The sequence below is a fragment of the Montipora foliosa genome, chromosome 2 (assembly GCF_036669935.1).
Source record: "Montipora foliosa isolate CH-2021 chromosome 2, ASM3666993v2, whole genome shotgun sequence".
NCBI lineage: Eukaryota > Metazoa > Cnidaria > Anthozoa > Scleractinia > Acroporidae > Montipora > Montipora foliosa.
The window spans coordinates 26900383-26914003 of NC_090870.1; the positions used below are offsets into that span (position 1 = coordinate 26900383).

Consider the following 13621-nt stretch of genomic DNA (forward strand, 5'->3'; position numbering starts at 1 on the left):
TTTCCTACGGCCAACAGACCGGGAATCACGAAAGGAAGGATACCTCCGCGTTGTCGTCGTCGGCGTCGTCGTCGTCGTCGTTTAGGTTTAGCCATGAGAGTGAGGTTTCAGGATAGACCGTCCGTCCTTTTTATGGATTACTGAGTCGGGAGGAAGTACGTCGGACGGTGGGTGTACCGCCGTCTTCGTAGACCGTAGTCACGGTGTTGGTATGGGTAATGTTACGAATACGACGTCCATCCGTTCGTTGACGGGCGTCTTGAGATAACAAATCCATTTGACGACGAAGCCCATCCTGGTTCAAACGTCGTCGACCTCCACGGCGACTCCCTCCAGGAGAACCTCCTCCAGGAGAACCTCCTCCTCCGCCGCCACCGCCGCCACCGCCTCCTCCAGGAGGACCTCCTCCTCCTCCGCCACCGCTACCTCGACGACGGGAACCTGCAGGAGAACCTGCCGGGAGAGGGCGTCGACGCGGACGTTTCCCTCCGGTGGTAGGACGAGGAGCTGTGTTGGAAGGACCACTGGCGGCAAAATCTTGCAAATCCTGGTCGGAGATCAGGTAATCTCTTTGGATCTGTGTTCTCTGAGCAACGGGGATACTCCCGTCCAAGAGAGAACGCATCATGAGTTGTCGTTGGGCTAAAAGCCCATCGGACTCTAATCCCCCGGCACCAAGTCCCAGTTCTTCCAACAAGACATTGGGTTCTGGCGTCGGCACACGACCCTGATCCAACGTTTCCAAAAACTCTTGAATCGTGCTGTTGGGGGTTCGTGTTCCGACTCCGGCTGGACTGTTTCTGGGAGCCATGTTGGGAATGGTGTTCCCCACACCGGCCGGGGACGTACGTGGTGTCCTGCTCCCTACGCCGGCTGGGGAAGAAGAAGTCATCCTGGGTTCAGAAAACGATCGGGTTCCTATTGGGATGCGTTGGGCGGTCTCGAGTCGTTCACTCAAATGCAAAGCACGTCCTCCTTGTCTTCGACGTCGACGAGCCGCTCGTTCTTTAGCTCTCCGTCGTTGTTGATGTTGACGGTACGCTTGCAATTCCTTTTGATATTCAGAGGGATTGCGTTCAAATTGAAATTGGTCAAACGGCGATCCGGGACTGGAAGGTGTGGAAGGAGCTTGTCGTCGTCGGTACTCTGCCAAGGCACGTTGATAGTCGGAGGGATCCCAATGGGCGAACGGGGATCCTGGGCTACTCATTCACGTTTCCACACTTGGGTCGGACCATCCGATGGTGTCACACAACTGAACAGTCGGTACCGATCGTCTGAAGCGGGATGAAGATCCATCATTATATACCCGTACGGACGTTGCGTACACCGCTCGAAGAGACGAAGAACGTCACGCCATCGATCGGGAAAGGCTTGTAACGTCAAGGCCCGAAATCCCGATTGATCTCTAGGATTCTTGAACACGAAGAGATAATGGGCATTCCTGGAGATGGTCTTGGCATACTTGCCGGGTGGAAATAAGTCTTGACACAAATACAACACCGTAATGTTCCGATGATGCGATTCTCGAGTGAATAGATCCAACACGCGTTTGTCGTTCCCACCTTCGTCCATGAGATCGTCCAAGACCAAGATGCCGCCTTGACTTTTTCCATACCATTGTCGAAGATCCGAAATGTCGGGGATCCCTTCGTGAAATCGGATCCCACGACCTTTCATCCGTTCGAAACGCGGTTGCCATACGGCATAACAATAATGACACGGTTTGGTCCGACCTCCTTCAAAGACACCTCCTTCCGTCAAGAGGGCTTCGGTCAATTGCGTCTTGCCACTCCCCGACGGACCGACGATCATCGTGCTGCTAGGTTGCCGTATCATCCTGTGTAGAACTTCACATTATCTTTTATGCCTTTATAAACGTTTTTCCCTAACAAGAGGCCTACTTTCGCAAACGAGGGGGCAGGTCCCGATAAGAACATGGACATGCCTTCCGCAATCTTGTCTTCCAGGGAGGGTCTGTAACGGGCCAACGCCCCACCTCGTTGTCGTCGTCGTCGTCGCTTGCGACCTACTCGTCTCTTACGACGACGGACCATCTTTTATTTTTTATCTTTTGTCTTCTATTTATAGCGTTTCTTCTTCTTTTTCCGAAAATGAAGACACACGCGCGTCACCCCTGAACCGAACACCGGCTTCGTTCCATCCATTTCTTTCACACGTACATGAACAGATTCGGTGATCTGACCTCGATGATTGTGATACTGTATGTGCCGAGGTTCCCACCACTCATTGCCTTTCCTGTAAGGTACGGTACGAAGCAGACCGTCGTAGACATTGGCTTCATAAAGACATGCCGTTTCGATGAGATCGACCGTCACAAACAAAGGTCTCTCTACGGCCTGGAGCGCTACAGGCGTATGTTGGAATTTCTCAAAGGCTTCGTTCAGACGAACAAAACGCCAATTATAAGCTTTGGCCATGATCATGAAGATAGCTCCCTGGTCCGCACTCGTCCATCCAGATCCTTCCAAGACGGTCATGACTGAATTACGGAGAAAGGAATTAGACGTAGCCGTGGCCGCTGTTTCGTTAAACCTCTCTTGTGTATAATCGACCCAAGGCTTTTTCGGATCGATCGCTTCCAGAATCATGTTGGGACCCTCCTGGTACCTCTCAGGCACACTTGCCTGAAGTCCTTTCACTGTTTTCAACCAACCCATATTCAAAGCCAGTTCAAAGACCCATCCGAAGTACTTGTACATGGTGCCGCTGAGGTACACCTTGCTATTGTCCAATATGAGATCGTCTCCATCCCAACGGAAGGTTACCACGGTCTTTTTGGTGTGGGTCTCCCCTTCATCATCCGTCCAAGTGATTTCGAGAACTTCTCCTGTCCGAAGTTGAATCTTTTGTTCCATCGCATCCATGATTTTCTTCACAAATTCGACCCCCGTCTTCGAAGGGGTGATGTCGTTCAAAGTAATCACATTCCTCACATTCCTCGCTTTACCGTTCAAGTACGCTGTGTAGTAAAAGGTGCACAGGTATCCTTCTTGACTCCACGTGTCTGGATGTGTTTTGCTTCGAATGTTGTAATCGTATTCCTTATGACTCAATAAACTTTCGGAATGTCCCGGCACGGGTACGGGTCGTTCCGGGGGATCAGGAAACATCACGCCTGACAATCCCACCTCCCATTCGCCGTCCAGGATCGTGTTTTTCTTTTTGGGGAGACGGAGATGAAAGTCGTCTGCCTCATTGTTGGGAAACTCTCCTGGCTGAACGTTACTCGACAAGATCAAATACTGCGACGACATGATCTCTGTTTTTCCTTTGCATTCTTCCTTATTTATGGAAAAAAGGACGGGAGGGCACACTTCTTTTAAATCGGCCCGGTTGTGTACCGACGTCCCGGGTTAGACTCCATCTCTTGGATGGACTCCCATCCTTGGTTTGACATGGGACGACCCGACTATTTATGTGATGCAAGACAAGACACGACAAGACATGTGGTAGAAAAAAGTTTAATGTAAAAGAATCGGTTCATGCGGTGTACAACCTTGAAGACAGGGTAATGCATTGACCTCTTTGACTATTTGACGACGTACTTGGCGACCCACCCTTCGGTCGTTGGCTACAAAATCGTGGGGAGAAAATGTTTGCACAAACTCGTGCATGGTGCGTCCCCGAACCCTATCTTTCAAAAACATGAGGGCATAATGACCGCAAGCGGTACTGTTCAAAGCTTGGAGGGTCCTGTCGTTCCATTGCACTGCATCCCATTCGTCTTCGAGCCATCGTTCCAAGTCGGGAGCATGGTAGGTCGTGATCGGGAGTCCGTAACTGTCCATGACTTCGCACCGATTTTTCTCCGTCCAAAGACCCAACCAATGTTGACCCGGTTCCCCTCGTGGATCCGTATTGACAATGTAGGCGGCTCGCGTCGTACGGGGTGGACGCGACGGAAGCCCGTCGGAGGGATGGACGCCGTGGAAAACGCGTTTCAGAATCGGATCGTCCAAGGCCAAGGCGCGTAAGGTCACGTCACTCAAGGGCACAAATTCCATTTTCTGCTCACTCGTACTTTTGATACAGGATGTTTCCGTTGGTACCGGCTTGGAAGTTGTCTTCAAATTCGCCAAACACCAAAATGGTGATGTTCTTGTCGGGAGCAGCATTAAATCGGATTTCCAGACGCAGCTTGCCTTTTTGTTTGGGATTTCGATGATACGGTGAATCGGCATTACCGCTGGGCACATTGTTAAACGCAAACAAGGTACAATTCTTGTCGTAGCCCCAATCTCCTGGCTGGATCAGGTGAGGACGATGATTGGCCAGGGAACCGCTGGCTTCCAAGAGACGTTGATAGCCCAACCAGTCTTTCCGCGTATTGGTGCCATTCAGTTCCAAGGTCGGATAGGGATATTCTTCCCCACCCACCAGTTGACGGATACTCTTCACTCCAAAATCTTGGAAGGCATACGGGTAATACTCCAAATCCCCATTGAACGCTTTGCTATCCAGCAGTCCGACGACCAAACGGTCAGGAAGACGGCCTGTGAACAATTGGTCTTCGGTCCACAAGGTGGTCTTGCCATCGAACGAAAAGGTTCGGATCTGACTTTTGACCATAGGGTAATTCGCCATTTGACCTTTCACATCGATCTTGGCCATCAGTTCGTTACCCACGCTGACATTCAGGTTGACGCGACACAGATGAAAGGTGACTTTGAGATCCCCTGCACCCAAGGTGACGTATTTTTTTACCCCTGTGCCTTTGGTCTTGGTCCCAAACAGGAAAAAGTCCGGGGTGTTGCAAAACAGTTCCATCACCATTTCTACGCGAGGGACCAACAAACGTCCTGTTCGCATGGCAGCCAGATGAGGATACATGATCATGGTAGCTTTGTTGTTGCCGTAAAAGAGTTTGGTAGCCGTCTTGAGGGGGTGTGTACTATTGTACAGCCATCCTGCGGTGGTGGGCACATCACTATTGGCGTTGGCGACTCCTGACTCGATTTTGTCGATCACGTTCATCTGGTTCACCCAACCTTGAGGGGCCAACAACGTGTCGCCTTCGTCTCGACTGTAATTCAACACGGTTTCGATGAAAGACTTGTACATGTACGTATCGGTCTGTTCGCTCATCAACACACCACCCAGTCGTAGATTGATCTGCTTGAAGAGACCGTGGGCCAGATTGTTGGTGACGTACACAAATTTGGTGTTGTCCACATCCGAAGCGGAATTGACATCCGCCACGATGCCATTGGCATCGGCTTTGGCAAGGTTTGAATTCAGTCTCAGTTCGATTTCAAAAAAACTGCGTCCCAAATCCACAAATTCGTCCAAACCGGGAACGGTAAAGGTGATGGGTACAATACCCGTCATGGCGGCACTGTACGGGATCATCCGGTACGAATCGACCGTGATGTCCGTCGACGGCATGGTAAACAGTTCCAAACTCATCGTTTTCTTCTTCGTCTTCTGCTACGTCGTCGTCGTGGTGCTCTCGGTACGTGCGGGATCAACCAACCACCGTACTGAACGGGGTTCCTGCCTTTTATAGTAGGGGCAGACTGACGTCGACGGTAGGCGCGTTGTCGACGCAATCGCGAATGGACGACCATCGGTCGGCGAGTCATCGTCTAAAGATGGACGCCACACTTCGTTTGGCTTTTTTATAGGCATGCCGTCCACCCGCTTTGAGACCGGCTTTCACCAAAGCGCCCGCTTTTCGTTTCAAACCGCGTTTCAATGAGTTTCCCACCACACCTCCGACGTTACTGAAGGAACGACCACTGGCCGCGGCTTGAAGTCCCGATTGCATGGCATTCAACAAGACAGGTGAGGCAATCTTAATCAACTCTTCGGTGGCACCCGCGCCACGCAGGTACGGAGGATGATACCGTGTCAAACTACCCCCACGCATGATGAGAAATGACGATGGTCTCCTCACGGTGTGTCTTCGTTTTATACGTTTTTCGCCGTTTTTCGAAACTGAAAGGTCACAATAGTCCTCGTATCATCTCCAAACACAGCCAACCGTCCATCACTCTCGGCCACACTGACTTCAATGACATCTAAAAAATGACGTCGCATGGGCATCCATTGAATGTGGGTCGGTTCGAAATACACATTGCCTCCTCCACGTCGTTGATAGTAGACTTCACGCACCAGGGGATGTTCAGAATCTCCCATGATATTGCTGCTCACTACATCTGAGTAGACCAGTAAGGTTCGCGACGTATGGCTCACGGCCTCCTGAAACGCTCTACGCAAGTTGGTAAATCGCCACGTCACTGTAAAACTCAAGACGAGCGATCCCGAATCGATCAACCAATAACGGTTCCCATTCAATTCAGTGCTGGACACTGCCGTCATTTTCTTTGTCGACTTGTCATACGGTAGACCATATCGAAGGTTCGGACCCAAGGCGTACGAGTTCCCCGACTTTTTTATCCATCCCATATGTTTGGCCAGGGATTCAGACACACGAAATTCCACCACATTATTGGCACCGTGACTTCCCAGTACTCCAATGTCTTTCTTTTCCAAGATGGCCACGTCTCCTTCCCATCGGAAGGTCGGTCGACGTGGGTCCTCCACGGCACTGTTCTTTATTCCCGAAAGGGTATTAATGATCTGTCGTTCGATCTCCTCGAACAGAGCTTTCATGAACCCGACTCCATCCACGATCGCTTCTGAGTTCTCGATAATGTCTTTACGCCACGCAGAGATTTGACGGGTCGTGCGACTGTTCTTCGATACATCCAACAATTGATACTTGATCTGCACGAGACTCGGTTTATCGCCGAGCAAGTGTTTGAGGTCTTCGCCACGATCGGGCATGGAGATGGAGGTCAGTCCGACCTCCCAGTCGCCTTCGAAACTGACTTCTTGAGGGAGACGCGACTTGAACGCATTGGTCGTATTATTCGGAAACTCTTTCGAAGGATCGCTGAGCACGACGATCCGATTCATGATGACGACGACGGAAATGGAGACAGAGAGTGCTTGTTGTATTCTTAGGAAAGGCCACGGGACGACCGTCGACTTCCTTGACACGAACGTGGACCGTTTCGATCTTAGATCCGCGTAGGCGATGGTAATGGACCTGTGGTGGTTCCCACCAGACACCTCCACTTTTATAGGGGACGGTGCGCAACAGTTCGTCGTACGACTCCTCCAACCATTGACTCTCCACTAAATTGGCGTAGACAAAAAGGGGACGTTCGATCGGTTGCTTTGCCAAGGGAGTGGGTTTCAATCTGGCAAAGGCTTCGTTCAGACGGACGAATCGCCAGTTGAAGGCATTGGCCATCACCATGAAATGAGCATTGTTATAGAACGTATCCCATCCCTGACCTTCCGTGATCAAGGTCACCGGTCCGGATTCTTTGGTAAATTTACTTGGATACCCTGCAAAGGCGGATCCATCGATAAAGGTTTCTTGAGTGTAATCCGGTACTGGGGCGGTCTCGTCAATCGCTTCCATGAGGAGATTGGGTCCTTTCTTGTAGTGCTTCGGCTGATCTCCTTGACCCGTCTTGGTCAACCATCCCATATGGAAAGCCAGTTCACTGACCCATCCAAAATATTTGTAGGGTGAACTCGAAAAGTCTATTCCTTTCTTGAACACGTACGTATTGTCCAAAAGCAGTTCGTCTCCCTTCCATACAAACTTGGCCATGGTATTGTAGTTTATTGTCTTTGGAGGGGTCTGACTCGTGTCCGGGATGCCCACGTAAAGATGCTCTCCGGGACTCAAACTTTGATGGATCTTCTGTTGCATCAGATGAAGGATCTGCTTGACAAATTCCACACCCGTCTCGGATGGAGTGAGTTCCGACAACCAGATCACCCTTCGCTGACTCTGCATGACACGAAGCTCTCCCTTGGAATTCTTTTTCGTGGTAACGTAGTAAAACATACACACGTATCCTTCCTCACCCCATGTCTCTGGATGACCCACGCCATGGTACGCCTCATGAACCAGAATCTTTTCGGGGAACGAAGGCGGTGGCGGTGGTGCTGGTGGAATGTCAGGCAGAAACACACCACTCAATCCCACTTCCCATCGATCGGTACCCTGCTGCCAGGCACGATCGCTAGGCAGACGGACTTTAAACTCGGAAGGACCATTGTCGGGAAACTCGGATTTTTGAACATGACTCGACAACGTCACATAACGAGACATCACGTATTGTATCTTTATTGTATCTTTTGTATCTTTTATACATGTCGCAACGCCGAACGAGGCACCCAACTATCGTATTTCTCAGGCCAACCTAGCCAACGCACTTTCACGAGTCGCTTGCGTCGTTGCAAAATCTTTTCCACGCGGAACAAAGCTTCGTCGGGCACGGTCACTTTCTGGACGTCTTCTTCGTAGAAACTACCTTCGAGAGGTGTTCCATCCCATTCTTTCAGTTTATACGTGACCACGGGTCCGGGTACCACGCGTTGTACGACAAACACTTCTTCGGTCCAACCCGGCAGATACCCTTTCTTGAACGGACGATGTTTCTTACTGAGTCGAACGCGATCGCCCACTTTGAGTTTGGGACGAGGACGCCGCTTCAGGCGTTTGCCGTACAACGTGGACCACACCGCTCCTTCGTTCTTCTCCGTCACGTCGCGTGGCGCCATGCCGATACTCCGATGCCGACTCCCATTGTACCCGTCGAGGAGTTGGGGCAACACGTTCACATACACTCGCGTATTACGCGCCGTGAAATAACGATACATGCGTTGCTTTAACGTACGATTAAAACGTTCGACGATCGAAGCTTTGGCATCCCCGTGCGTCGAAAAATGGTGAATGCCTTCTTTTTCCAACATGTTTCTGAACGGAGCATTGTAAAATTCTTTTCCGGCATCCGTCTGTAAACGCAACGGTTTCCGTCCACTCTGACGCAAAATCTTCTCAAACGCTTCTGTCACGGCCAACCCGGTCTTGTTCTTGACGGGAACGGCCCAGGCATATTTGGACAACATGTCGATGACCGTCAAGAGGTATCGGTTTCCTCCATTCCATTTCTTGAGAGGTTGCATCTCCACCAGATCGGCTTGCCATTGATCGTCTTTGTGGAACACCAACACGGGGGACGTCTGGAAACGTCGACGGACCGGACGATGTAACGTGTAGGCCAATTCCCCTTGCAATTCGTCTCGGGCTTCTTTCAAGGACAACCCTTGGGCCTTGGCATATCGAGCCACGCCGCCTAAAGCGCCGGGCGTTCCGGGATCCGTGTAGGCGGTGACGCCGGAAGCACGGCGGCGGTTCTTCCGCTTCGGCATGTCTTGGTGAGAAGGAGTCGGACGGTCAACTCCAAGAGACTAGGCAGATCTTTCAGGTACCGTTGTTCCAACGTCTGCCACGTAGCGTACGCTCTCTCGGGTCCCAGAGTTCGCGTCAACCATGTCAGATACATGACAAAATGAGGCCATTTATAGTCGGCCTCGCGTTTCAGAACGGCGAACGTCGCTATGGCATCCAAGGGTTCTTGGGTGGGCAACCCGTCCCATTGATCGTCTCCCTCGAGACAGGTCATGAGTTCTCGACACACCCAGGTCAAGATCGACCAACGGAGACGTCGTCCGTACTCGCGATAAGGCAGACGTACGATTTGTTCGAGTCCCACCCTCACCACCCGACGACCCAATTCAGCACACGACATCATCATCATTTCAAACTACATGATTTTATTCAAAACTTGTTCACTTTTATAGCCTCAAAAATACGCTCCAGTCTCTCTACAAACTCGATTAAAATTCAAATCGCTAAAACAAGATCTCAATAGGCAGGTGGTGATGGTAGGGGCCTGCTCCAACCGTCGGCACCATCGCTCTGCGTCTTCCTTCCAGGTCTTCGTTCGTTCAAGAGGGATCCATCTTTCGTTCAGCTCCCGAGCCCTCACAAACTTCTCTTGTTCTTCCGCAGCGATGCGTTGGACGGTGTCGTGATCGTAACCCTCGTCACGCCTCTTGAGAATCGTCTTGCTCCAGGCCAGATCCACCCACTGGAAAAACTTACACGATTCCTCTTGTCAACAGGCTAAGAAGAAACGACCCTTGTTAGGGGAGTCTGGTTTCACCGTCCGCGACAAACGCGCCTTCTCCTGATGGTAGCAATGCCAGGGCCCTCGTCGGACATCGTCATGCAGCTGCTCCTCGATGGCACCGATCCAGGTCTGTATTCGATCGGCACCCATCACAAACAAAGGACATACCCCATCGTAATCTCGGCAGTACATGTACGGAGCGCCATTCTTGGTCAAACCCCCTGTTAACGGTGTGGCATGAAACGGACACAGCACGTCCTTCGCTCCGGTCAATGGAGGCGGCGGCGAGGATCGGGACGACGAGGGCGTCACCACAGGCGGTTCAGGAACTGGACAGGGCGAGTCTGTAGAAATAGCAGGCACGTCATGGTGCACCCTGCCTTCGGCCAAGACTGTCACAAACGATGGATCTTTCTGTTCGAGGGGCATCGTGGCCAGCATCTGTTCGTACGAAGGCAACTCGGGCGATACAGAGGCCAGCAAAGCATCCAATTCACGAGCCGCTTGGTTCAGTTCCTCATCCTTCTTCTTGATCTCCTCTTTTCGTTTGGTGGCCGCTTTCTCACGCGCTTCCTTGTAAATCTTGGCAGGCGGTTGAGCCGTCTCACGAACGACATCGTCTTTCTTCTTACCTCGCTTGGTCGGTTTCTTGCTCAAACCAGGATACTTAGCGGGAGACACACCTCCGTATTGCCACGACGTACTCATGGTGATCAATGAGAACCTGGCTCGTAAGACACCGTCCTTTATAACCCGTAGCACGTGTTCCTCTCGTGCCCGATCTTCACGTGCCTCCCACGTGGACGTTCTCATAAATTCAAGTCCACCACTTTAGGGTTCCCATTTGTCACAGCATGTCTGATGTGACCACGCAAACCGAAGACGACTACGATTCCATCATCTTACGACTCCTCAAACGTATAGACGCTCTCCTGGATCGTTACTTGTGCAAGTGTTGTCAGTACGAAAAGAACCGACTCCCTTTATCAGCCTTAAAGACCTGGAAACCGGATGCTAATTGGTGCAAAGAGTGCAAATACATCTTCGACGATGCTGACGACCCCGACCCAGACGTGCGCAACCGCTGGTGGTCCAAACGAGGGTGGCCCACCAAAGCCTACTGGTCCTCCGCCGAATCCTCCTCCGAAGACGACGACGAAACACCCCTTGGATGAGGTGTGTCTCGTCCTTGATCTGGAATATTTTTGCAGTGGGCGACAAATCTTACCCAGAGAACTGGGATACTGCGATCATACTGGGACTCATCATGGATCCATCCACTACAAACCTTGCGTGGAATGGCCCCATCTCTCTGCCAAAGATCAACGTACCGCTCATTACGTTTCCAAGTACGTCCATGGTCTTCCTTACTATCCCAGACAAGGCTATCACGTAGCCAGTGAGCTCCTGGTCGATGTCCGTGGTCTCTACCGAAAATTCAAGACCCCACAACGGACCCTCGTGGCTCACAAAGGAGGTATGGAAGGCAAATGGTTGGATACCTGGAAGATTCCTCGTCTAGACTTGGAACGGTGGGGATGTCCCAAATTCGACGATCTACCCCGTCTCTCCGTCAGTTCGTGCGGAAAACATCAACATCCCTTACAGTTGCATTGCCCTCAAGTCGAATGCTACCATTTCGTCCAATGGATGCGGTCTCAGCGACTCTTGTCTTACGACACGCGTTACATCAATCACGAACGCACGCAAAGAATGCTAGCCAGTCAGACGCCCAGGACCCCGTTACGTCCTGCCCATTGGAAGACGTTCCCTCTACCCAAGTCCACTTATTTTCTTAAAGAACACAAATGTAACCGCCAATGAAAATAAAATATGTTTTTTAATTCACAATGGTGTCCTCTTAACTTACAAATAATCACTAACCAGGAAACGCCCAGTCACGAAGGTACTTTCGATAAATAAACAGTTGTGTCTCTCTATTGGCACGCACCCATTCCGTGAATTCACGATGAGGAAAACGATACACAAACCAACGAATAAAACGTTCACTGCGATGAGCTTGTTCCATCAAATATTCCACAGTGTCACTAAAAACAAATAACAAAAATGTCAACGTCCCAACAGTCCCTCCAAAGTGGTCAAATCATCATCCGACAAATCCGACAACTCAAACCTGTCGTCGTCGTCGTCGTCGTCCTCATCGTCCATGGGATCTGTGTTCAGATTCCAGATGGTCCGGGTCACGGCATCGTAGACTTGTTGGACGATGATGTCCTGACGCTCATCGTACCGCGGGTAGTTCTGCTTCTCGTTGCCTTCCAGGTAGACCTCCCGACAATGAGGACAGGTCCAATGGCTTCGGGTCAACCACCATGTCAATAAACAACCCACGTGCAACGTTTGGTGGCAACATCCCATCTCCACCAAAAGGTCTGGTTTGATCTTGGCGCCTTGAATGCCTCCAGGTAGTTGCTTATTCACTTTCTCCAGAAACGTCATCAGATCGTTATCACATTTGAGTCCAAAGTCCTCTTCGCCACAGATGACACATGGGAACTCCATCGTTATATCTTCGGCGTCGAGGAATTGTCCTGCAGGTTTGGCCTTCCCCGCCCAACGCACAGTTGCCTTCATTTCTACGTCGTCCACCTCTTTGTCTTTGTCTTTCTGCCGAGTCGAGATGTTGAATATAGGACCGGCAAATCCCGTTGTCGGCTCAAAAGGAACGCTATTGTTTTGTCGTCCGTGACCCCGACCAATGACGACATTCATCACAGAAACCATGAATCGTGAATCTCTTTCTTCTCTTTGAGCTCGTCGCATATCGCCAGTAACAGACAAACAATCGCCCATGAAGAACAAGAATGACGATCCTTCCAACGCTTCGACTCTTATAGACCTCTTTAGAACCTCGTTTTCAAGAAGAGACCTTTTCTGGAGGGGTACCCCCCCATCCCCCCTCTAAGTCACCTGACCTATCACATGACCTATTAGGGACTCTTATAAGAGCGCGCGATCTTAAACACCTTCATTCTGTTTGCGATGCTTCGCCAATATGCCACCACTCACACGCTCGCAAGCCAGAAGGGCCAGAGAACGGTTGACGCGCATCCATGCGTTTTATCTGGAACACCGCGAGGAACTCCTAAGGAAGAAGATCGAGCTCGAACGGAAGAAAGCCGAGCAACGAGAACAAGCAGCTCAAATCCAGAAACAGTTCGAAGAGGACAACAAATGCGTCATCTGCTTCGAGTATCATCTGACGGAACCCTACAAGCTCGAATATCTCGCGTTTACAACCATTTGCCGCCACCTGGGATCTCTGCGCAAACTCAGGCACCGCTCCCATCCCATGAAGATGTTCTGTTGCAAGCAAAGGATGCACGACCGGTGTCTCTATGCGTTCCTGGCGAGCCAGTACGGGTACATGAATCAATATCAAAGGAAGGAGTGGAAATGTCCTCACTGTCGGACCAGCCTGATCGTGGTGGGAAACACATACTTTCCCCAGACCCCCAGAAACCCGGACGTGGACAGAATCAGACGAGTCTTGTTCGAAAGTTAACGAGGGCCTCCGACGTCTTCCAAAAACATGGGGAAGGTCTTTGCCAAATAGATACCACACCCGTTCC

At 51.0% G+C, this 13621-nt stretch overlaps 2 protein-coding genes across 4 annotated transcripts in view; one reads left to right on the top strand and one right to left on the bottom strand.

The window, feature by feature from the left end:
- LOC137992762 (spatacsin-like) overlaps nt 1-13621 on the top strand; it is an 89964-nt gene that overhangs the window by 52835 nt on the left and 23508 nt on the right. The gene's annotated exons all lie outside the window — the stretch shown is intronic.
- Nucleotides 1207-1839, bottom strand: LOC137987143 (uncharacterized). The gene has a single exon (XM_068833684.1). It carries the CDS (start codon nt 1837-1839, stop codon nt 1207-1209), a length of 633 nt encoding a protein of 210 aa, XP_068689785.1.

Coding starts and splice junctions, on each gene's coding strand:
- LOC137987143 (XM_068833684.1), bottom strand. CDS start 1,839: ATGATACGGCAACCTAGCAGCACGATGATCGTCGGTCCGTCGGGGAGT.